General features: G+C 32.2%; 1 protein-coding gene and 1 long non-coding RNA gene across 2 annotated transcripts; one reads left to right on the forward strand and one right to left on the reverse strand.

Moving 5' to 3' along the window:
- Positions 1–16,687: 16,687 nt before the first annotated feature.
- On the forward strand, positions 16,688–22,745 carry LOC111511388 (uncharacterized). The gene is made up of 2 exons (XR_002722913.2): positions 16,688–19,234; positions 22,459–22,745. It is a non-coding gene; the product is annotated as an uncharacterized lncRNA (long non-coding RNA).
- Positions 22,746–24,998: 2,253 nt separating this feature from the next.
- Positions 24,999–26,333, reverse strand: LOC111511385 (ATP-dependent DNA helicase pif1-like). Its single transcript, XM_023167400.2, has one exon. It carries the CDS (start codon positions 26,331–26,333, stop codon positions 24,999–25,001), a length of 1,335 nt encoding a protein of 444 aa, XP_023023168.2.
- Positions 26,334–26,694: the final 361 nt, after the last annotated feature.

Genomic DNA, 26,694 nt, shown 5'->3' on the forward strand with positions numbered 1-26,694 from the left:
TCCTGCTACGTGCATACCATTGTCTAGGGAGTTATAGATGATTTCAGCAAAACTACAGGCAGCTGACTGTGTGGACTTACCTTTACGAAAACCGTGCTGGCAGTCAGTAAGAATCCTAAAATTCAACAAAAAGTTAGCCATTCTCTCGTTAACTAGTTTCTCAAAGATTTTTGAGAAAATACTTAAAAGAGCGATAGGACGATAGTTAGTCACATCTGATGTTTCGAATTGGGAGAATAAATGAAAACTATACTAAACATAGGCCTGTAAAAATCGCATTTAATTCGTCTGAGAAGGCGAATGATATACTATACAATAACAAAAATATAAAATCCATAGATAAATTCAAAAGCATATTCATTACCTCTGACAAAACTCCGTACCAAATGAAACAGTATCAAGATATGAAGAAACAATTAACTGACCGCTTGAATAATGGTGAGATAAATCTCAAAGTAAAACATATAAATGGAGAGCCGAGAATCATAAGCTAAGCTCGTCTAAACAGAGATCCCTCATCAATGTACAGTGCTACTATCAAAATGTCAGAGGTCTCAATACAAAAACAAATGACTTTTACAAATATATCTCTGAAGCCGATTGCCATATCAATGCCATCGCAGAATCCTGGATCCAATCCAACGTTTACAACTTGGAACTCTTTACTGATAATTATGTGGCCTTCAGAAAAGACAGAAACTTCGAAGCATGCTCCATATCTAGAGGTGGTGGCGTTCTATTAGCAGTAAGAGATGACTGTCAGGCTGTTAAAATTGATCTTTCTGAATTCGAGGGTAACTTCTCTACTATTGATGTCATAGGTTGTAAGATTGTATTCAAGCACAATATTTTTTTCATGTTTGTGATTTACATACCTCCAAGTACTAGCGAAGCTCATATCCTGAAATTATTTGAAACAATAGAGTCACTTGAATGTTTATACGATAACAAAATTCCCATTACAGGTGATTTCAATATACCAAACTATTCAAACGAAAATCTCGTAAATGGGAATCACAACTTGGACAATCTCCATCAATTCAATAGTTTTTATGATCTAAACCAATTCAATTATCTGCTTAATATGTCAAATCGTTTACTTGACCTTGTCTTATCTAATTTTCAATGCTCTGTATCCCACGATGAACTACCCCTTCTAACCGAAGATGGCTATCACCCAGCACTGAACATAATTTTTGAATTCTCATCACCAGAACAAGCAATACCATATAACTCATCAGAATGCAGTTATAAATTTCGCAAAGCCAATTTTCCACTTTTATATACTCTAATGTAAAATATTGACTGGTCGCCCATCGACCATTGTACAGAAGTTAACTCAGCCACCGAATTATTCTATTCATTATTAACCCCAATTATTAGTCAGTGTGTTCCGGTTAGTCACAACTTCATTAGAAAATATCCTCCCCGGTTCAATAATGAAATAATCAACGATATTGAAAGAAAAAATCAAATGTTTTGAAAACTGAAAACTACAGACTCGGATATTCTCAAAGAAGAATTCCGATCTCTTCGTCGATCCATCAAAACAAAAATCAATTTAGCATACAGAGAATATGAAAATAAATCTGAAAGGGCAATCAAAGAAGATCCTACCAATTTCTGGTCGTACATTCAAAATAAGAAAGGTACATCAAGAATTCCTAGTATTCTATTCTGGGACGATGTTGAATACAACAATGCCTCCGAAATCGTTAATGCATTCGCACAATTTTTTGAAAGTGCATATTCTCCACCCCTACAATCATATGAACACACGAATGTTACCTCAAACAATCCTATAATTTCTTCAAAACATTTTTCACTAATTGAAGTCTGCAATTCTCTCAACAAACTAAAACTCACAAGCTTTTTCGTTAAAGATTGTGCACACCTCCTAGCCATACCATTACAGTCCATCTTCAATCTAGCACAGAGTACAGGATGCTTTCTTAACAAATGGAAAATACCAAAAATTTGCCCAATTTTCAAAGCTGGTGCCATAAACAATATCCAAAACTACCGACCTATAACCTTGTTATCAAACTTTGCAAAGGCTTTTGAGATGTGCTTTCCTGATGTTAAGAATTTAATTTCAAACAATCAACACGGTTTCTTTAGCAAAAGATCAACAATAACTAACTTAATGTGCTTCACACAATCAGACACACAGATTTCTCGAAGGCATTTGACAAGTTGGATCATAACATTCTTATCAATAAACACCAATATGGATTCGACTACCAACTCTTAAACCTTTTCCGCTCATACTTAACTGAACGTATCCTATTCGTAGATTATAGGGGTCACAAGTCGTTCCAATTTATTGCAAACAGTGGTGCCCCTCAAGGAAGCAATTTAGCACCTCTTTCATTATCACTCTTCATTAAAGACATAAGAAATAATCTCTCTAGCAATTTATTACTCTTTGCAGATGATTTGAAAATCTTTCGGCCTATTAAATCACAGGAGGACTGCTTAATCTTACAAAAAAACCTTGACTTTTTGTACAATTGGTGTACCGAAAATAATCTTCCCCTCAATACAAACAAATGTAAATACTCAAAATACACCCTTAAGCATAATTTTATTTCTCATGATTACTGCATAAATAACACACCTCTTCAAATAAGCTCTCATCAAAGGGATCTTGGTGTCATATTTGACCCTAAACTGAGTTTCTCCATCCACTATGACACAATAACATGCTCAGCCAAACGGATGCTAGGGCTCATTTATCGTAACTGTAAGAACTTTCGTAGCAGAGACAGTTTTTTAACTCTTTTCAATGCATACGTCAAATCTCGGCTGGAATATGCCTCCCTTATATGTTCACCCATATACAATTTCCACATAAGCAAAATCGAGTCTATACAAAGAGAGTTCATGAAATACATTACTTATAAGCTAGAAGGAGTTTACCCTGAACAAGGCATCGACAACAGAATACTACTGACTAAATTTAATCTATTATCCCTTCAAAACCGAAGAACCTACTACTCTATAATTTTCATTTATAAACTAGTGAATAATCTGATTGACTGTCCCGAACTACTCTCCCACTTCAACTTTCATGTTCCACGAATCAATTCTAGAAATGAACTGACTTTTTATCTACCAAACTCTAGAACAAACATATTACTTAAGTCACCAGTTGTTGCAATGAGCAAACTTTACAATCAACTCTGTGAAAATCTCTATTGGTCAAGTTAAGAACCACGTTAAGAAACTTTTACACTCTAGTCAAAATACATGAGCCCAAATTGAAAATTATTCTACCATGTGATCTTATTACTACTACTGTATTACTGCTGAATTATGTTTTTTTTTGTAACACACCTGAACTATGTTTTTACTTGTTAGCTCTATATCTGACTTAAGGTTTTTTTCAATTACTCTCCTAGCTTGCTGCACACAAGTGTTCGACCTAATTTTTTGCTTAACTCTCCTAAATGTTTACTTCATTTTTTTTGTTTACTCGCTTCAGGTGTTTCTAGTTGATAAATTAGTATTGTATTCATGTATATGTGTATGTATGTACATCAAACTCTAGACCTACTACGTATGGTGTTCCTCAAAGCTCCATATTGGGACCTATTCTCTTTCTTATCTTTATTAATGACCTGCCACTCGCTTCACCACAATCCAGATGTGTACTCTACGCAGATGACACGACTGTGATCCATTCTGACAGAAATCCAAACAGACTTAAGCAAACAGTTGATGACTCTAATTCTATCATACATGAGTGGTTTCTAGCAAACAAACTAAAGGTAAACGACAGCAAAACTGAAAATATCATACTCTCTTTACGAAACACCGAAAATTTCTATTGCTCAGAGTCGGTGAAATTCCTAGGAGTCTATACCTATAGACACAAAATTGTCATGGCAGCATCACACAGAAAACATCTGCAAAAAACTATCTTCTCACATCCATATAATACGCACCCTATCTCAAACAGTGAACAACGCCACACTTCTCTCCGCTTATCATGCATTTATCCATTCCTCTTTATCATACTCAATCATTTCTTGGGGGCACTCTCCACACGCTGCAGAAGTCTTCGGCATGCAAAGAAAAGCTATAAGGGTACTGTCAGGCTTTGAAGTACAGAGATGACTGCAAGGACTCCTTCAAAGTTCTACAAATACTTACAGTTCCCAGCTCTTACATTTTCCAGTGCCTTATATATATTAAAACCAACTTACATAAATACACAAGTCACTCTGACATACATAATCACCACACCAGAAGTTCTAAAAACATATACCTAGATTACCAGAGAATTTCAAAAAGTCGCAATGGAATCAACTACTATGCTCCAAAATTTTTCAATGCTCTACCCGAATCGATTAAGAATGCACATTTGAACACATTTAAGGTCCAAATTAAGCAACTGTTACTCAGGGGTGCCTTTTACGATTTTAACGAATTTTTAAATGCTGATTTTACAAAGATTTGTGAACTGTAGTATTTACAATAAGTTTTTTTTTTGTACTTTGTATTACTATATATATATATATATATATATATATATATATATATATATATATATATATATATATATATATGATGTGTTGTTTTTCCGGGTGTTCATCCGTTGTGTACTATTCGATAGTCGACGTTTCGCCATCATCTCAGATGGCATTATCAAGACGAGTTACTGCTTCGCTTCGAGAGGTGTACACAACGGATGAACACCCGGAAAAACAACACATCATATTCTACCATCCGTGAAAACCTACATTGTAATATATATATATATATATATATATATATATATATATATATATATATATATATATATATATATATATATATATATATATATTACCATTTTTATGTCTTTATCCTTTATCCTGACTTGTGTAAACATTTTTAATGTCATCACACCAATAAAGAATTATTATTATATCATTATTATTATTGTAACATGCTTGTTAATAATATTAATATGTCTTGTTATTGGGATTTATTCCTGTTTAGATATTAAACCATTTTTATTTTATTTTTTTCAAATAACAAAAGTAGTTGAATAGAACTGACCGATACTTGATGAAAATCCATATTGAAAAACTCATCAATAGAGTTTATTATATGATTTTCACTATAAGGGTTTTACAAAAACCGCGACATGTGTACATGATCCACAGACTAATAAATGTACCCTTGTCAGAAGCGAATTTCAATAAAGAACTGAATTTAATAAAGCAAATAGCCGTCAACAATGGTTATGATAGTGGTCTGATACTTTCTTTATTATCAAAAAAGTTATACAGTCAAGCTATGAAAGAAGTTTACCCAATTCGAAAAGAAGAGGATAAAAGTTATAAAACCTTAACCTACTTAGGCCAACCCACTACAAACATTTCAGATTTTCTGCACAGCAAAGGTGTAAATACTGCTTTCAAAACCAACAACTTGAGCATGCACATTAAAAATCAGGAGTGTATAAATTATCGTGTGGGTCATGTCCGATGTTTTATATAGGTCAAACTGGAAGAACGTTCAAAACCCGCATAAAGCAACACAAACATAGTTTTCAGAACGGAAAAGTAAATTCCACATATGCCAGTCATCTAATCTCAGAGGGACATGAGTTCAACCATGAATACAAACCCCTCCATTTCCAGAAGAAAGGTTTGAAACTTAACCTATTGGAGAGTATGGAAATAAACAAATTCAAAAACTCTCAACATCTTATGAACGATCAAACTGAATTGAATAATTCGCCATTATTGAATCTGTTCATTCGCAGGTAAAAATAGTTAAATATATTTACAGGTAGACTTTCGAAAAATGTATTGATACCTGCCTTTTTCAGGTATATTTTTTCAGATAGATTTATTACTTAGGTAGACGAATAGGTACTATGTTATAGTATATAAGGTTGTAATTTAGAAGTAACTCTCAGTTATGCTTGAAGAAATTATTGTATAGCGAAACACGTGTCGCGGTTTTTGTAAAACCCTTATAGTGAAAATCATACAATAAACTCTTGATTAGTTTTTTAACAAAAGTAGTGTTACTCTTAGCCCAATAACTCAACGATATTTTAAAAAGAATTTGTGAACTGACTAAACTTGCTGGTACTCTAATTTTTACTGTTGTTAGAGCAGGAGATGTCATTGATCATTTCAAAAAAAAAAAAATCATAAGCCCAAGAAGGTTGATAATGTCGACAACGACGTTATACGCCGAATTGTATATAAATTTTACTAATAAAACAAGGTTTCAACTTTAGGAATGGTTCGTAACGAGTTATAGAATTATCTCGATTATGAATATACATCTTTGGACACGCTGCATAATATTTTGCTATATAGTGGCTCCAAGTACAGAAAAATAAATGAAAGAATGTTTATAATTGAGTCATCTCGTATCGTAGCATGGCGGCAGCATTATTTACGAATAATTAGGAAATTCCGCCAATCAAAACAAGAGAGTGTACTTCAATGAACACTTGATATTATTAAATATGAATGGGTGGATGACGGTAAACTCGCGGTAAACGGGTTTACATTCTTTACGCAGGCAGTAAATGAAACACTCATCTGCTGACTACCATGAAGATATGACCGCCAGTCTTTTTAAAAAGTGGTTTAATGAACAACTGCTGCCAAATCTTTCCCCAAATTCTCTTACTGTCATGACAATGCGGCTCATCATTTCTGTCTACATAATAAAAGTTCCTAATAATAGCACAAAAAAAAATTCTTAAATTCATATAAATATAGAAGTTCCGAAAAAGGCTACGATAAAAATGCTATTGAAAGCTTAAAAAAAAAAAACTTTAATGAAGAATATGTAATCGACAAAATATCGTCATACTTTCCTACGTCTTCCCCCCTATTCATGTGAATTCAACAGACGGTGATTCTCGACTAGGAAACCAACAAACGGTTATTGATGGAGTAAACGACAGTGGTGAATAGATGAAATATGTTCAGCATGTCATAGAAAAGAGGATGAATATTACATGTCAACTTCCGTTGACCCCATTACTATAACCCCAAATTACCATTTAGTGGTTTTAGTCAGTTAACGACATCATATAGTAATATAAGCCGAAAAAAGTCAAAAAATAAAAATTTGGAAAAAATAGCATTTTTGTGTTCAAAATTGGCTTTATTCATCAACGTAATCTCCATCAAGAGTCACACAATCATTCCAGCACCGCTCTAACATTTCAATACCACTTTTGAAGAACGATTCTTCTTTTGCCTCAAAGTAGACCTCAAGTAAAGGGGCTACAGGAATTCTAAAAGTTTTCTTATGGAGATTAACATGGGAAAACGGCTAAGGTTCATTCTGCAATTTTTGGTTCCTTTCAAGGTCACGCGTACGGCAGAGAATTGAGCAGCGTTATCGCGGTTTGGAAGATAACGATTCGAGCGCGTTTGGAATGAGAACAAATAGGTATACCGGGTATTAAAGAAAAAAACATGGTTGCCAGCGTTAAAGAAAAAAAACATGGCGGCAATGTAACGGACATTGAGTCGAGTATACAAGGGTGCGTCAAAATATATAATTTAAGGAACATGACAGTTTAACGGGACTGTTATATTTCTCATCGTATCGTTTAGGAAAAAAACATGTACGGGGTGTCTCAAATACGTCAGCGTGGAAAATAATGATATAATAATAATGAACGAAAAATCGGGATTAGAGACAAAAACATGGCCACGGGCGTTAAAGAAAAAAACAAGTCTGCCAACGTAATAGAAAAAAACATCGCTGCCATACATTGCGTCTCATCGTTTAAGAAAAAAACATGTACGGGGTGTCTCAAATGCGTCAACGTGGAAAATAATGATATAATAATAATAATGAACGAAAATCGGATTGAAGAAAAAAACATGGCCACGGGTGTTAAAGAAAAAACATGGTTGCCAACGTAAAAGAAAAAAGCATGGCGTCGAAGTGTACAGGGTGTCTCAAAATACGTCAGCGTGGAAAATAACGGTATAATTTTAATTATGAACAAAAAATCGGATTGAAGAAAAAAACATGGCTGCCATACAGGGTGTCTCATCGTTTAGGAATAAACATGTACAGGGTGTCTCAAAATACGTCGGCTTGAGAAATAATGGTATAATAATAATAATAATGAATGAAAAATCGGATTAAAGAAAAAAACATGACGTCAATGTGTACAGGGTGTCTCAAAATGCGTCATTTAAAACATACAGTTCAACGAGGCTCTATCGTTTTGGCATGTAATTCTTCAATGATTCTCATCGTTTGAGAAAAAACATGTACGAGGTGTCCCAAATACGTCAGCGTGGAGAATAACGGTATAATATTAATAATGAACGAAAAATCGGATTGAAGAAAAAAACATGGCTGCCATACAAGGTGTCTCATCGTTTAGGATAAAAACTTGTACAGGGTGTTTCAAATACGTCAGCGTGGAAAATAATGATATAATAATAATAATAATAATAATGAATGAAAAATTGAATTAAAGAAAAAAACATGACGTCAATGTGTACAGGGTGTGTCAAAATGCGTCATCAAAAAAACAAGACATTTTAACGGGGCTCTATCGTTTCAACATGTGATTCTTCAATGTGTACAGGGTAGGGTGTCTCATTTAAGAAAAAACATGTCAGAAGGGCCAAACGTTGTAGCGTTCGATCCCAATGGGCAACGTTTGAAAATTGGGCAATGGGGGTATTCAGCAATGCCATTTCAAAATACGTCACATGCGTTTTTTTTTTCGTTTTTGTGTTAGTGACGTCAATGTATACAGGGTGTCTCAAAATACGTCGGCGTTTTTGAATTATAAAAATAATGAATGAAAAATCGGATTAAAGAAAAAACATGGTTACCAGTGTCAAAGAAAAAAACATGGCTACCAGCGTCAAAGAAAAAAACATGGTTGCCATCGAGACGTCAATTACGCCATGACGTCAATGTGTACAGGATGTCCCAAAATGCGTCATTAAAAAACGTGACACTTTAACGGGACTCTATCGCTTTAACATGTGATTCTTAAAAGTGTACAGTGTATATGAAGTCAGCGTGGAGTAGAGAAAAAACCAAGATTGCAGTCAAAATGGCACTAAACCACATTTTCGTTAATAATAGTAGCACCGTCATGTACAACGCGTAAATGGAAGGAGAAGAAATGCAGAATACATCGACAGAGGAAAAACAAAGATTCAGGAGGAGTTAACCAGATAAAGATAAACATAATAGAAAAATGTATATAGGATGCCGTTTGAGAAAGAAATGTGGTAACGAGTATCTAGGAGGATATAATGCGATAAAACGTTCAGTTTTGTCTCGAAAAACGCATTGAAAATTTCGCAAAATATCGATGCGTTAAATGAGACAGTTTTGTCATTTGAATCGCATCGAAAAAAATACATTTTTAAACCCTCATTTCTTCTAAAAACCCATATGATTTGCATTGGATCGCGTCACGGAAAATGATGCAAAAATGACATGGGAATCGCTTCAAAAAAATGTCAAAAATTCAGCGCGATAAAACGTTCATTTATGCCGCGATTATCGCATGAAATATTTCGCAAAATTTCAATGCGTTGAAACAATCAATTCAGGCACTCCAATCGCTTCGAAAAACGTTATTTCTGCCACACATTTTCCAAAACAAAAAAAATTTGTAAACGCATATACACAGTGACTTAATGCTTCAAAATACGTCTCAAACAAATAACGCATGATAGAAAGTAACAAAATTGTTTATGATATGAACTAGAACCGATTACGTTCATTTATGCTGCGATTATCACATGAAAAATTTCACATTTCGATGCGTTCAGGCACTCCAATCGCTTTGAAAAAACGCTATAATCGCTACATATTTTCCAAACAAAAAAATATATAAACGCGTATACAGAAAGACTTAGTGCTTCAAAATACGTCTCGAACAAATAACGCATAACAGAAAGATCGAATATCATTTATGATATGAACTAGAACCGATTTTTCGGTTCTAATCAATTTTCATCTGAAAATACAGACTATCAGCCAATAAAATTCATCTCAAAATTACTATGCAAATTTAGTATTCAAAATATCGAAATCATTTTCTTTAAAACATTATTTAGGATGTTTCGCTAATCAAAATTTTATGCACATCAACTGCTTCCAATGTTTCGCATTTTTTATTGCTACATATTTTCAAAAAATAGGAATATCGTCTAACAGAAAGGCAGTAAACTGTTTGTAATAGGAAACGGAACCTGAATTTATTTAGACGTTTCATTAAGAGAAAAAGTTTTTATGATATAGAGCAAGGAATTTATGTCAAGTTCATTGTGTGAGGAAGAAATATGACAACGGTGCATATGTTTCAGAGCACTTCATGTCATGTTTTATGAAACAGAGCGTCTTAGATTTAGGAAATTTTTGATTGATAATTTTAACAGAAGAAACGTATACAAGGCGTATCATTATACTTTTGTGACAATACCTGCTAGTGACTAAAACAATGCATAATACTCGTATATAGAGTGGCTTAGTGCTTCAAAATACGTCTCAAACAAATAACGCATGACAGAAAGATCAAAAATCGTTTATGATATGAACTAGAACCGATTTTTCTAATAGAATAAGTATAGAATGTAATTGAGAACAATGAAATAATGAATGCGCAGATACGTCAGTCATATAAAAAATCAATTGCAATTTCGTCATCGCTAACTGAATTGGTTTTTGTTGATACCAAGGAAACATAATGGAAGATTTTTCGCCGCTATGACTCAATCTAAGCAAAATTTCGATTTTGGAATTTGCAATTGAAAACTTTCGAAGCAGTTGAATAATTTACATATTCAAGACAGAGTGCTCGATCGAAAAGTGCCTCAAACGAGATATCCGCTGCGAAGAATTCAACCTCACAACGTAGATTATGTCGCTGCCAATGCTGATAATAAATTGTATGCTTTCAACTGAAATAATAAATAACGTTTTGTATGTGAACGTACCAATGGATCAATTTTGTGTTCAAAATTGGCTTTATTCATCAACGTAATCTCCATCAAGAGTCACACAATCATTCCAGCACCGCTCTAACATTTCAATACCACTTTTGAAGAACGATTCTTCTTTTGCCTCAAAATAGGCCTCAGTTTCAGCAATGACCTCTCCATTCGAGAGAAATGTCTTACCGGTGAGCATTTTTTTGAGGTCTCCTAACAGCCAGTAGTCACTGGGAGCCAAATCTGGCCAATATTATGAAAGTGGGAGCAATTTATGTAGTTTTGCCATTGTTTTGATTGACCCGTGACACGATGCATTGTCTTTAATGAAACAACATTTTTTTCTTTGTCATATGCGATCGTTTCTTTGCAATTTCGGTCTTCAAATGCTCTTATAGCGCAATATAATATTCACTGTTGTTGATATTTCTCTTATCAAGATAGTTGATGAATATTATACCACGCACATTCAAAAATACCGAGCCCATTACCTTTCCAGCCGATTGTTGTGCTTTCGAGCGCTTTGGAAGAGGTTCATCAGTTGTTCTCCACTCAGATGACGATCGTTTTTATTCCGGAGTGAAGTGTCATGTTTCATCCATTGCTGTGCCATTGTCACATATCGACGTAAAAATTTCGGTTTGCTGGATACTTTGATAAAACGCATAAAAATGATCTACCTGGTTTGGATGATTATATTTATAAAATAGAAGCAGAATATCATAATCATAATATACCGTCTTGGGTCCAGCAACTTTCTTTGGGAGGTCTTATCAAACCCACAGATAATTGGTTAGAAAAAATTAAAAAGTGGAACAAGCTTTTCGAAAAACATCATTTAAATGGATTTAGAAAAGGGCCAGGAGTTGTAAAAACTCAAAAAAATTGCAAACAGGAAAGATTTTTCCTTTAAATATTATTTTTGAATTTTGCAAACTGAGAACAATTATCAGAATGAAAAGGCCGACGAAAATAGGTCACTTAAAAAAAAAAATTTAAACAATTCTGTTAATAGAAAAAAAATCGAAAATTAAATAAAATAATACATAGTCTTTCAAATTTATTTTTCTACATTCATGCAAAAAAATTAATTCAAATATATTTAGTGGATAGAGTAGTTCCTTTTTGCTCTAAATGTAGTATTATACCTAATATATTAAATTGTAGATTTATCAATTTCATCATTTTCATATTATAAAAAATGAATACCCTATCATGTATTTTCTGTCAGATAAAGAAAAAAAGTTGTTACACCTGTAAACAATTTATTACTTGTATATATTTTTATTATTTAGCGTGTATTATAAAAGATGGAACGAAAAGTTATGAAAAAATTTTTTAGGTAATACTATTATCTAAATCAAAGTTCATTACAAATTTTTTGTGGGAGTTACAGTTTTAACGAAAATAATAAAAAACTGATGAAACTTCTTACTTTTTAAAAGGGCAAAATAGCTCGCCCTATCATCCAGAAAAGAAAAAATGTTATTTAGTATCAATCCATTTATATTAAGTATTTAATCCTATATAGAAATGATATTTTAATAAGGGATTTACCTGAAATTAGTTTATTTTTATTTAAAAGCCCAGTACCGAATCAATCCAGAGTCACCACTGTTACGTCACGAGATCACGTGACGTGCTTAACAAAATCGCAAAAGTAAGCAATCCTGTTGTCCATAATGGTTGACTGACGCCAGCATAGGCATTATTCTGCAGTGTCATCGAATGAAATGGCAGGAGAATCCAGTAATGGTAACTGTTACCGGAAAGATGAGAAGTGTTCATACTGGTAAGCCGTGACTGGTCATCAACGCCACATCAACCTACTAATACATCAATCTATTTTGTTCATAGATGTATTTTTGGCTCTTCTAACATTAATGAAACTTACTCAACAATTAGCAACATTTAAAACAAATATGTAGTAGGTATTTTGAATAAAAACGTAATGAAACTACTATAAAATTTTCTTTGAATGAAGATTGCTTTAGAGTTTCAGTAATTATTCTGTAGAAAATTATATTTTATATTTCCTCTTTGAACTCTGAAATCTGTCGATTTAGATATTAGTTCGAGGTTAAAATTCATAATTACGATATAAAATTCATTTACTGTGAAATATCTTTGTTTTAGGTTATAATTCATAATTATGATATGAAATTTATAATATGTTCATCAGTTTTCAAAATAACAAGAGCTACCGTTGATTTATGATCCATAAATTAAAGATCTCAATAAAATACACATGACAAATTTCGATTCTTGCGCCATCTATCAACATGTGTACAAAATTGGGTCAAACTCATTTTTCAAGTCGAGAGTTTTTGATGAAACAAAACTGAATCGATTAAAAACACCAGGTATTATTCATTAAGTTGAAAAAAAGAATCTTATCATTTAAAAATCGATTTTTCTTTTTTCAATATTGATATATTTGTCAGAAATCGATTTCAGAAGAAAGAAATAATCGATTTCTGTGAAAAATTCAATTTTTATTATTATTCAAAAAACTACATGCTTTTTATATACCAATAATAGAACTAAGAGATTCATGTTGAGAATTCATGAGATTAAAAATCAAATGAAATGATAATTATATAAAATAACCAAAATGACAACATTCTGAATTCAAAACTAAAAATCAAAACAAATGTTTCTTCAAACTTTCAAGGTAAAGATTAAGGAAATCAAATATTATTGCTACAAATTTTAACTACCTTTAAACATTTCATTAGATTGAACATGAAATGAAATGATGAGCATTTATTATGGTCTCAAAAACTAGCATACCTATCTGTTTGTTCAAAATCTTTGAGTTTAAACAATAAAAAAACTAAAAATAATTATTTTCACAAATGTTCAGCCTCATTTTACAACCCGTCAGTTTTGATGAAACAGGTGATTCAGAACTAGTCGCTATTGAATTATCATCATATTTATTATTCAAGTTTAGGTCGGTATAATTAATTGTTTTTGACAAGGATAGAAGCTTATCTACCAAATTCCGTTTAGAAGGAATATTTCAATTGTGTTGCCAATTACGCCAAGTTGCCACTTGGCGTAATTGTGTCTAACACAGTTCTTAAACATTTCATAATAAGTATAGTGGTATGGCTTTGCTAGCTGTCACACTTATTTGTTCAGTGACACTATGAAAAAGCTTTTAAATTTTTTCAATTTCTTTAAGAACAATTTCATTTACTTGAAGAAATTAATAATAAATGTCATTTATTATTATTATTTGCTTCTCAATGATAATTCCCAAGTATAGTATATATAAAGTAACCAGACGTCCCGTTTTGAACGGGACTGTCCCTTTATTCGACTATCTGTCCCGTTGTCACCAAATAATGATCTGGGACGTAATGTCCCAATTCATTAAAAGACTTTTTTGAAGATCCTACATCTGAATTATTGCTTTGTTTTTTACACTATCAGTCAGCAAGTTTTCGCCAAGCTGTTTTGAAGGTTGAAGGTCATACTGTATCGGCAATTGACGCTGCAAAAAAATAAATCAGCTCATTCAGAATTAGATTCAGAAAGAAACCAATCATTTTGTTCCATTTACTGTTCGTAATTTAATCATAAAACTGAAAGATAATATTTATTGATTTTGTGAAAAGAACAGCTACAGAATTTTATAAAACAAGTCGTGGGAATTGATAAGTAAGAGTGCTCTATTTGGTAAAGCACCCTGTGATATACCTAAATGTGAGCTGTCAGTTTCGTTCTATTATAACACGTCACAATTATCACTGATATTTTGCGTCTTTCATTATTATTATTTTTATTGATGAAATATAATTTTTATCACTCATTATTCTATTCCCGATAAAGACAAATTCAAAAACAAAAATCATAAAAATGGGTCCACGCGTTCTTGAGTTCTTCCATTACTATAATTATTTTTATTGATGAAATATCATTTTTCAATACTTATTTTTCTATTCCCAAAGAAGACCAAACCAAAAAGACAAAAAAAAACATGAAAATTGGTCCAGTTGTTCTACAGTTCTTTTATTATTATTATTCTTTTCAATGATGAAATGTCATATTTCAATACTTATTATGCTATTTCCGAAAAAGACAAATCCGAATACACAAAAATCATAAAAATTGGTCCAGGCGTTCTTGAGTTTTTTATTATTATTATCAATGAAATATTATATTTCAATACTTATTCTATTTCGATCAAAGATTGATTTAAAAAAATTGCTTCAAAATTCAGAGAAAATTACTTTTATTGTCAGCAGATGCGATAGCAATTTTTATTTCACTCCTCATTATGAACGGAACTTCAAATTTTTTCGTTACTAATACTATCTGCAAAGTCGGAATTTCCAAGAAACAATAAATAAAAATATGTGACCATTCTGCCTTACTAGATGTGTTTTGTTGGCATCAATCATATTCCAAATCTATCATTTCCGTCAAAAGTTATTTGCTCTCTCTATTAGATCTAAATACATCGAGCATAGATAACGAATAACTTTTGGAGGAAATTACTTAATCTGAGAGCCAACAAAACACAACTCCTCCTCGATGTATTTTGATCGGGCAGGACGTGACAGATCTGGAGTAAAACACACTTATGGCAGTGTGTACTGAATTTAGAACCTATTTTTCTTCTATTCGACTTTGAAATTGACACTTCGATACTGATTTATTATTCAAAATAATTTTCTTTTATTAACTGAATAATTTTCAATCATTCACATGAATTATATGTATATGAATAATAAAACGTAGAAAACAACATATTTAAGATTATCCATCCAGGGGGCTTCTTATCCGAGACAGCAATTTTGTCTGTGCTACCACAAATAAACAAGAAAAGAAGAAGTTGAATGACATTATTTTTCTTCACAAAGTCAGGTCACAGCATAGATAACAATCAGCATGGACACTTGGCCATGCCGCCTTTGATGTGGAAATGCATCTGGACGCCATTTTGGAAAGGGACTATAAGAGGGCAGGACTCGCGAAATGGTTTTGGACAGGTTCGCACTCAGACTTTTTTATTTCTAAAATGCTCATATAATTTTTATATACCTTACGGAATGTACCCAAATTCAATTGATATAATAATTCTTGTGCAGACATTCTATCTGGTTACATGGTTTTTTCAAAAAATGTCAAAACATCTGAATTATTTCTAAAATCACCAGTAGGAATACAATAATACAATCAACTAGAATTTGAAGGAGAAATTGTCCAGCGTTAAAATAAATGTAATTTTGTATATTCCTAATTAACTTTTCAGTTGAATTGCTTGTTCTTTATTGTAAAAATTGACGTTCTCCTTGCATTTAAGAATGAACTCTTTTTCAACATAAATGTATTTTTTTTATATATACATAGGTAAGTTGTATCCAAACATCAACTTACTTTTGTTACTCCAATCTTTGTATTCTTTTTTAGTAATACGTTCACAGAACGTTTTTTACCCTTCTGAAATGTCAATATCATGTAGTTGATCCACTTAGGATCCTTCTAGGTTTCCAGAGTAGCTGGTGATTATTATGTAAGGAATATACTAGAATTACAAATTGTTCATTTTGAAACATTTATTCGTGTCTCCAAATTATTATTTTATTCTTCCTTCTCTTTTTGGCAATATTTTTATGAGATTTGAAATTCCTATATATTTTAATGTATAAAATAATCTTACTCTACTATATAACTTTAAAAGGTGAGATATTGGGACATTTTCACATGGATGGTTATAATTGAATTGTTCAAACAATGATACAAATCCTGCAATGACATTTGTTCCCACAATAATATTCTCCAAATTGCTTTGGAAGTTTACTTCCAAGGAGGAAATAAAATAAACAAATTCATTTTTGGGCATCCTTGAGTTAACGAATGTGTCAAGAGTTCCATTTTGAAATGCTCTGAAATAATAGTAAAGAGATTCATTATTTAATTCACAATTTGTTTTGAAATAGCTCACACAAATGTCACAACTATGAATTTTCAGTAATTTATTTATCAAGTAACCGCAAATATATTTCATAACATTTTGCTGGAGCACATCACTGGTTCTATAATACAGCACAAACGTGTCCACCACCATTAGTTTTTTCATTATTTTAAAAGTTAAAATTTACGATACGCACAGAACACAGGTAACATATTCGTCTTAACAAGACCAAAGCCAAAAGCAGAATTTAGAAAGTCTCTCACTTCCCAAAATGGCGGACTCATCAACGCGACGGATATGCGCGAACTTCTCCCGCCAAGCGAAGTGGCATTGCTGATTGTTACATATGCTGTGGTCAGGTCACGGTCACAGCATAGGTGCTGTGCTGTGACAAAGTATTGTCAAAATTGAATTAAAACAAAGAATTCGTCGTTGAACACAAATCCTCTTTGTTCAAAGATAATGACTACTGATGATTATGGAAGAATTATTAAGAGAGAGCTTGAATGTGTAGAGGATGAAATGGTTAAATGTGAAACTGAAATGTTCCCTGAATGTGGACAATATATGTTTGATATTGAAATGGTTACTCATAACCTGGAAGAAAAATATGATATAGATCAGATTAAAAATGAAAGTGTCATTGATGAACCTAAATAGAAAAATGTATAGAAGAAATAAGTGAAGGCCCTCACAATAAGTTCCTTTATAAACAGGGTGAAGTAATGACTCACGGTTTAAAACCCACCACGGGTACTGTAGTTTGATGACGGTTTTTTGCATTCAGTAATTTTTCAATCATCATGTTCAACTGATGACCTATTCATTTTGTTTAAATTCATAGTTATCTTCTTTATCCTATATTCAGTTTTCCAATCCCATTCAATCTGATCAGGTGGTTTCAATTTGAAGAAAAGAATATTGACACTTTCTATGTTTTTTACCACTTTCATTTGTAACTAACGTTACTGCAGTTTCGTCCTATAAAGACATTTTCAAACTTATACAACTATAATGTATTCTACAACTATAATGAATAAGTTTGAAAATGTCCTTATAGAAAAAAACTGCAGAGTAACGTTAGTTACATAGAAACATAGAAAGTTTCAATTCTCTTTCCTTCATTATGATTTCCTGCCACGTAGTAACGGCTACATCCATCAATGCATTAGTTTCAATTCCGTTGCTAAGTTTTTGTTAGGATATTCACACTGAAATGAACATTCTCATAATTTTTATGGTTTTTAATTCTTCTACCAGTTGATGTTTTTCATTCCATCTCAGTTGACAAAATCTTCTGAATCACATCTTTTCGGCTTGCTGTGAAAAGCTTGTAAGTACCACTTGTAAACATTTTTCCGACTCAGAGTACAATCACCGTATACCACTGTCAACATTTCAAGTGTTTTTGAGCACTTAATTCCATTTTTCACACAAAATTTGATGCATATTCTTTAATCAATTTTTTTCCACAGCAGAAAATTGCTGAGTATGCAAAACACTTGTAACTTTTATGTCTCTTACCAACAAACTAAACATGCTGAAACTGTATTTTATATTGATACACGAGTGTACCAACATGAAAAAATCACTGATTGAATGTATGTAGACTGCGAAATTTGAACATTCACCTTCTTTTTTGTTATTTATACTTTGTATATTGAAAAATACAATACAATACAATGTAATACAATAATTTAATCATCCTGGGAGATCACATGTGATATAGGACAAGTCAATAAAAGCATTAAAAAGGTCTTACATTTACAAATATTATCAGTCCTAAAAACATAGAAACATACAATATTCCATATGATAATCTATTGAATTTGTTATAACTAAATTAAAGCTAAATTGCTACTAAATTCTTTTGTTGTATAAGGACACAGATCGACTAGAACCATTTTTTAGTTTTCGCCTAAAAATATGTGTTGGATAATTCCGGGGGGCTGAAGGGTACCTGAAAGTTCTCTTTTTTCCTAGTATTGTGAGTATGTTTGTTACAGTTTTTTTTGAAGGTATTTTGATTATAATGTACATATGTCAACAGTTCAAGAATTATTTGCCACTGACTGTTAATATTTCATGTTCTTCAAAAATGTTTCGACATGAATGGTCAGGTGGGCAACCCAGACATCTTAGGATACGCTTCTGACATAGGAACACACTATGTGCAGCTGAAGTGTTTCCCCATACCATAATTCCATAAGAAATTCTGGAATGGACTTCAGCATGGCAAAATTTTAGGAGATGGTTCAAACTTAATTCACTTTTTAGGAAGAATATTTACGAAGTTATCTTCCTCTGATCTGCATTCCTGTGAGAAGGGTACAGCTGTTTATCCGTCTCGGTGAGTCCAGTTCTAGATTTGATGTATATGGTACATCCAGTTGTATATAAAAGGCTCTTCATAGTTAAAATATCCAGTTTTAATCATCTGAAGATGCTAACTTGTTTAGCGAAATGCACGCCAAGAGAGAGAGAGAGAGTGCTTTATTTATAATGTGTAAAAAAGGCTTTCATTAGATTAATTTTATGCAAGGCATCCCAATTCTACCTATCAATAAAAATAGTCAATAAACAATTACAAAAACTCTCCTCAGTATTAATAATAAATTTCCCCTTGAATTTTTTTTTACAATTTATTGTTAAATTTCTAATCAAATTTTTTATTTTTCATTCATGAAACTGCAAGAAAGAAAAATATTATGAATAAATATACTTTGATTTATTATTAATTTGTTTGATTGGTTTGAATTAAAATAGTTTGTTCAATTATATATTGGAATCCTCATGTATAGTAAATTGTTTTGTGTATAAATATACATTTCCTCATTTCATGAAAAGTTGAAAATTTTTGATTTGTATAAATTTATAGTCGGTTCCAGAAACATTACACAACAATCAATAACTTTGTTTCACAAACTTTTTAGTAGTTATAAACTAAATAAATAAAATGAAAAATATTTTCAATGCTTTTGGCATGGAAAACCAAATTACTTCTCCCACACGCCTTAATAGAAGCATCAATGCTGTGTATGCAAATATTTCTACCTCAACGGTTTTTATCGAAAACACTCAGCTATCAGATCATAGATTCCAAATCTGTGAATTCGTTATAACTTCTTTTGAGAGTAATAAAGTAGATTTTATTTATAAGCAAAATTTCTCTGATGACAACTTGATGGCTTTCAGAGACTTGTTGATAAATGAACAATGGGAAGAAGTATACAAAGGCACTGATGTGAATCATTCTACTCAACTTATCAATTCCATTATCATAATGTGTTTCCACTCAAAAGACTAAAGGATAGGAATAATGGTAATAAGGATAAAACATGGATATCTAAAGAAATTAAACATCTACATCAAATGGTATGTGATATGTGTAAAATAGCCAAGTCCACTGGCAATGAAATTATCATTCAAAGATATAATCAACTCAAGTACAGGTATAACGAAGTAATAAAACAAGCTGAATCGGGGTACAACAACAAAAGAATTACTAGTGCAAATAATATAAGTAAGGAGAGTTGGGAAATTATAAATGAAAATAGATGTAAAATAAAAAATGAAGAAACTTTAGAACTGGTCACTGATAACAATATAATCTCAGATAAAACAACCATTGGTAATCTTTTCAATAATTTTTTCATGGACATTAAAATAATGGAACCAAACAAAAACAACCTTAAATTATCGCCATTCTCATATGACATTCTATTTTTATATTCAACTTCGCATTTCGAAGTTCAAGTAATTATTAAAAAATCTACTCAAACTTCAGCTCCAGGAATAGACGATATTCATGGAAAAACTCTGAAAGTTGTTAGCGACATTATTTGTCACCCTTTATCATTCATAATAAATAAATCTTTTTGTGACGGAACATACCCAGATTCACTTAAAAATATCGAAATCTATACCCATATATAAAAACAAGGGATCTAAAAATAATATGAATAACTATAGGAATATATGTGTGCAATCACAATTTGCTAAAGTAATTGACTATGGCTACTATTTGAGATTGAATAAATTTGTTGAGTATCATAAACTTATTCCACACTGTCAACATGGTTTCAGACAACAAAGATCAACATCATCTGCAATTTATGAATTATGTGATAATATCTACAATAATCTCAATAATAAAAAAATCCAATCGAATTATTCTTTGATTTAACCAGGCCTTTCGATACAGTTGACCATGTCCTGCTGCTTGAGAAACTGAATCGAATGGGTAGCCTCCTATTTAAAACAAAGGTCGCAAATAGTAGTTATAGACTCAATTAAATCTCAACCTGCCCCTGTTTCAATAGGAGTCCCACAGGGTTCAACCTTGGCTCCACTTTTCTTTATAATATTTATGAGCGATATAGGGTATTCATGTGTATCTTCCCAAAAAACAATAATCTATGCAGATGATACCTATCAAATAATAGCAGAAAATGAACTATCTCTTTCTGTTCAGACCGAAAATACATCTGCTAGTGAATTCTCTCAGTGGTGTACAAATAATGGTCTACTAGTCAATGGTAATAAAACCTTTTTCATGAATTATCAACAAAAAAACGTTTCCTTTTTCTATAGAGATGTTAGGCCAATATAAGTATCTAGGTTTGATAATTGACCAAAAATTAACCTGGGAAAACCACACTGACTATTTGACGTCCAAATTAAGTAGTGTTTGCTTTGTACTCAGGCAACTACGTGGATCAGTATCTCATCAAGTGCTCAAGTTGGCCTATTTTGGACTTGTACAGTCTATGGATTAACCTTTTGGGGAAATTCAGCACACTCGATAAAAGTTTTCAAAATGAATAATAAGATGTATTGCTGGCTCACACCACAGAGAATCATGTAAGATCAGTTTTATTAAATTGGGTATATTGACGCTACCATCACTTTATATATCATTATTAGTTTCAAATATAAAAAAATGTATCCCTCTTCACAAAACAAAATATGATGCATGCATACAACACTCGTCGGGGTTATGAACTGAGGCTACCCTATTCACGGTTGACCATCGGGCAGGACTCTGCAAGCTATCAAGGTGTCATCTGTTTTAACAAAGCAACAAAAATATTGGGAAATATAGACAACTTCAATAGATATAGAACAGCTTTTACAAATTATCTTTTATCAAATGCATTTTATTCTGTTGAGGAATTTATAAACTTTTAACATTGTCAACTTTAGAATTTCATTATTTAACATTGAAGCTTTTGGAATTTTTATTATTTTATCTTTACAATTTTATTATTTTATCTTCACATCAACTATATGAGGAATTTATACAACACATTTAACATTGTCAGCTTTTAGATTTTATCTTTACAATTTTATTATTAAATTAACTATATTCAACTGTTTTGACTAGTCTGATAAAATGTTATATATTATGTGTGTAATGTTTTTAATGACGAATAAATTCTATTCTATTCTATTTGTATAGTAGAAAACCAAAAGTTTGCTCCTTTTTGGGGAGTAAAATCGACAGTAAATAAGTGAGAAATGAATATTATTTTCAAACAAATAATTTTTTATAAATTTGTAATTTTTTCACAGATTCTGGGAACGTTTTTGTTCAAATAGAGGATGAAACAGTCATCGATAAGAAAGAAGAGAGCTTCAATGAAAATAAGTCATCAGCGTTATGTCAAAACGCTGATGACTTATTTGGAGTTTGGCACTGCAAAAGATCATATTCCTAGTACTCATCAAGTGGAAAAATCATGGCAGAAGTTATCATCAAAGTGATTAAGTTTCCTTAGTGTGCTCTAATAAGAAGAACAGCCTCATCATGGAATATGAAAAAATAAAGTATGTGGAAGAAAAGGAAAGTGTTGTTCGAATTTTATGTTTTTACTGTATCAAAAACCTATTTTCCCAAAAATTAATCACTCCTAAAAATATAACCCCTTCAAATATTTTTTTGCTTTTAACACATGCTAACAACTTCAATTTTTTGATATTTTTAAATGTTTCAAAGCTTACGTATTCAAAATCACTTTATTGTGAGATATTCACCCATCAGTTTTACAAAAACGAAACATGTGTTTTGCCATACAATGGCTTCTTCGGGGGTGTGTAAAGTCTTCACAGTACTTAAATTCAAAAGAATTTCAAAACACAGTTTCCGTGTCAAATTTATATTGTGGGTATGAAACAGTTATTTATTCGGATTAGAAATAATCCAGTTTCCGCTGTCAGTTGTTGACAGTTAATCTTTGGAATATCAGCTGGCCTTCGTGAGACTTCGTTTATAATGTGAGACTACAGTCTCACATTACTCATACAATAATCTGGTGCATGAAGTACTAGTTGAGAGAAGCTTTGGCTATCTACTTCTTCATATTTATACAAGAAAATGTGAATATCATCAATAAGCTATGGAGTTTAAAAATATTGGATGCGTTCATAAAAATACGAAAAAAAAAAATTAAAGCTTGTTCAAGTTTAAAAATGGTTGGATGAGTGCATTATGAATAAAAAAGAAACAACTGTAAATTGTTATTGATTTTTTATATTGACAAATAAATTTTTGTTATCGACAAATTCTTCATTATAATTTTCATATTTTATAGATTGTGGAAGGTGATAATATCCAAAAAAGTTCGATATAAAACTGCCTTTCCTCCACAAAAAATGACTCGTGCAGAATTCTATGTTATTATTATCATTTCAATTACTTTTATCCAAGCAAAATAACAAAGAGTTTGTTTTTGATAATGATATGCAACAAACAAAACGCACCTCGGATGCTGTTCATGTAATTGCTTGTTCTAGGAATAATGAAGATTTTCATGTATATGTAAGTATATGTATACTTTGAAGAAGGACTACAAAAATAAAATAAAACAAGGAAAATAGCAAACAACTCCTAACTGCTGATAACAAACAAAAAACAGCATGGGACATAATCGATGAAAATAGAATTAATAAAAATTCTAATGTAACGTCTGAATTGACAGCTGATGATTTTTCGGAATACTTCTCTGATGTTATAAATAATTTAATGAATAACTTCAACAATCAAATCATCTAAAGGAACAATTCGTTCAGGCCAGTCTAAACTCCCTACATCTTTATTATAGGTTACATCCTAATCTTACAAGACATAATAACTAATTAACAATGTAAATTTCCACAGTGCCAAAAATATTAATAAAATTCAAATCTGTATATAGATAACAATAATGAAGATAAACTAAATAAAAAGATAATAATAAAAAATATACAATTTATAAGACCCAATGTTGAAAACCAATACTGATATAGTAACATACACATAATATACATATTTTCCAACTAACTAACGCTCTAGGTATTCCAATAATTTACTTTTAAACCCTCTTACAGTATTTTCCTCTTTAATGGCATTTGGCAAATTGTTAAATTCCCGTAGTCCCTTATAGAATAAGTTTTTCGTTCCGCCACCAGTGTGAGTTCTATATATATGAAAATTATCATAAGATCTTGTCTCATGTTCATGTATTCTATTATTGAAAACCAAAAATTCATTAAAATATGTTGGTTGGAGACTTTTGGTTATTTTAAATATAAAAACCCTTGTTAAAAAGAATAATCGATTTGAAATCGACAGCCATTGTAGTAATGTTAATATTCTGGAGTTAATAATCAAATTATTTGTTATCCTAGAAAAAAATATAATTTTTTAAAAATTATTAACGTATTCAGCATGACTTCAAACTCAAAGTGTTGTCTACAACACAAACTACTTACTCTATAGTAGGTGGTTTGTGGTCTACAATAACTCCCAGATACTTTATTTCAGACACATATTCCAAAAGGTAGTGTTACCAATTTCAATTTTTATTTCATTACTAGCAAACCCGGCGAATTCCGTTTCGCCACCAGATGGCTTCGTTTTATGTAACATTTCGTTTGGTGATTAAAAGATGAAGAAACATTTTTTTTTGTTTTATATTTGAAAAGGAAAAATTTTATTTCATTTCACAACAGTAATGAATTCATTTCGATTACAAAAATGAAGTGTTATTTAGTTGAACTTCTCCAAGTAAATGAAAGTGAATCCAAAGTAAATACTGAATCGAAGCGTTATACGTGTCCGCAAATTATCCGTTTCATTGAAGTGCTCTTTGGTAAACCACATTTTTTGTTTTTTGGTCTGACGTCAACACAAACAAAGCGGATGGTTTCCCAACTCGTGAACACGCAACGTATAACTGCCCATGTAAAAAACAATGATTTTCTAAATTTATCCTGCAAATACTAAGCGATTGGCCTTGAGACTTGTTAATTGTCATTGCGAACGCAAGGCGAACTAGAAATTGCAATCGTTTGAAGTAAAACGGAAGATCAGTCGGAATCATTGGTATTCGAGGAATACATACATTTTCACCTGCGTACTTTCCGTTAATAATGGTTGCCTCAATCAAATTCGGCATAAGTCTTTTTACCGCAAGTCGAGTACCGTTGCAAAGTCGCGGTGGATTCAAATTACGCAATATCATAATAACTGTACCAACTTTGAGTTGCAAGTTATGTGGTGGAAATCCTGGTAACTCCAGAGAGTTCAAAAACTCCGTTGGATAATTTACTACATCATCGGGATTTGTTATGGAATCAACGGATTTGTATGTCACCAAATCGCCAGCAATTTTTGATTGAATGGTGAAATTCAGTGCGTGTACATCATTATTCTTTGCGGCAAGAATTGCTCGTTGACTTAACCAAGCATAATTCTGATCATTCTCACTAATGTTTGGGAAAATATTTTCAATAAGAGCTAATTGAGAGTCTACAAATCGGCAAAAGTCGTTGGTAAGAGTAATTAATCCAGATGTCGCATCAACTGGGACTTTCCCATTTCCAACAGCTAACAATTGTTTGGAAAATTGTGCAGCACTTTGATCATTTTGAAGTTGAACTCTCATATTAGTGGTTAACGATAATGTTTTTACGTTATTCCATAAAGGTGATGCCTTCAGGCAAGCATTCAATTCATCTGCAGGCGTTCCACGGGGAATTACTGGCAACGTCTGCCTGAAATCGCCTGCCAACAATATCATCAAGCCGCCAAAGATGTTGTTATTTCGCCGAAGATCCTTCAGTGTGAAGTTGAGTGCTTCAAGTGATTTCTTATGTGCCATTGTGCACTCATCCCAAACAATGAGCTTGCATTGCATCAACAATTTTCCCATTGCATTGTATCGGGAAATATTGCATGTTGGAGTATCAATTGTGTTTAAATTGAGTGGCAACTTAAGCGCAGAATGTGCAGTACGGCGACCGCCATCTAGAAGAGTCGCCGCAATTCCAGATGATGCTAACGCCAAAGCTATGTCACATCTTGATCGAATAGTGGCCAAAATCAATGAAATGACAAATGTTCTCCCTGTTCCTCCAGGTGCGTCCAGGAAGAATAGACCACCAGTATTATTGTCCACCGCTTGCATTAATGTTTCGTATACTTGTTTTTGCTGTTCATTCAGCAACGGCACATTATTTCGAACGGATTCCTGCAATGTATCAACATTGTATTGCAGCTCTCGATTTAATTCTTGGTTGAGTGCATCGATCGATTTGGCGCAATCATTCCTACTTCAATCAGTAGCTTGTTTGCAATAGTCAAGCATTGATCCTCAATCAGAATCAATCCTTCATTGTCGATTTCATCGGTTATTTGGATGTCAGGATTATTCGTTTGAATGCGCAAGCGATGCAAGATATCTTCACATATGTTGTCTTTGTATTTGTTCCATAACTGAATTGGTTGTGAAGGAAAACATGTGGCGATGATAATTGCGAACAGCGTTC

This window comes from Leptinotarsa decemlineata, unplaced genomic scaffold, assembly GCF_025532065.1.
Source record: "Leptinotarsa decemlineata unplaced genomic scaffold, Ldec_3_MD MMD2_tig00078363_RagTag_RagTag, whole genome shotgun sequence".
NCBI lineage: Eukaryota > Metazoa > Arthropoda > Insecta > Coleoptera > Chrysomelidae > Leptinotarsa > Leptinotarsa decemlineata.

Coding starts and splice junctions, on each gene's coding strand:
- LOC111511385 (XM_023167400.2), bottom strand. CDS start 26,333: ATGCAAGCGGTGGACAATAATACTGGTGGTCTATTCTTCCTGGACGCA.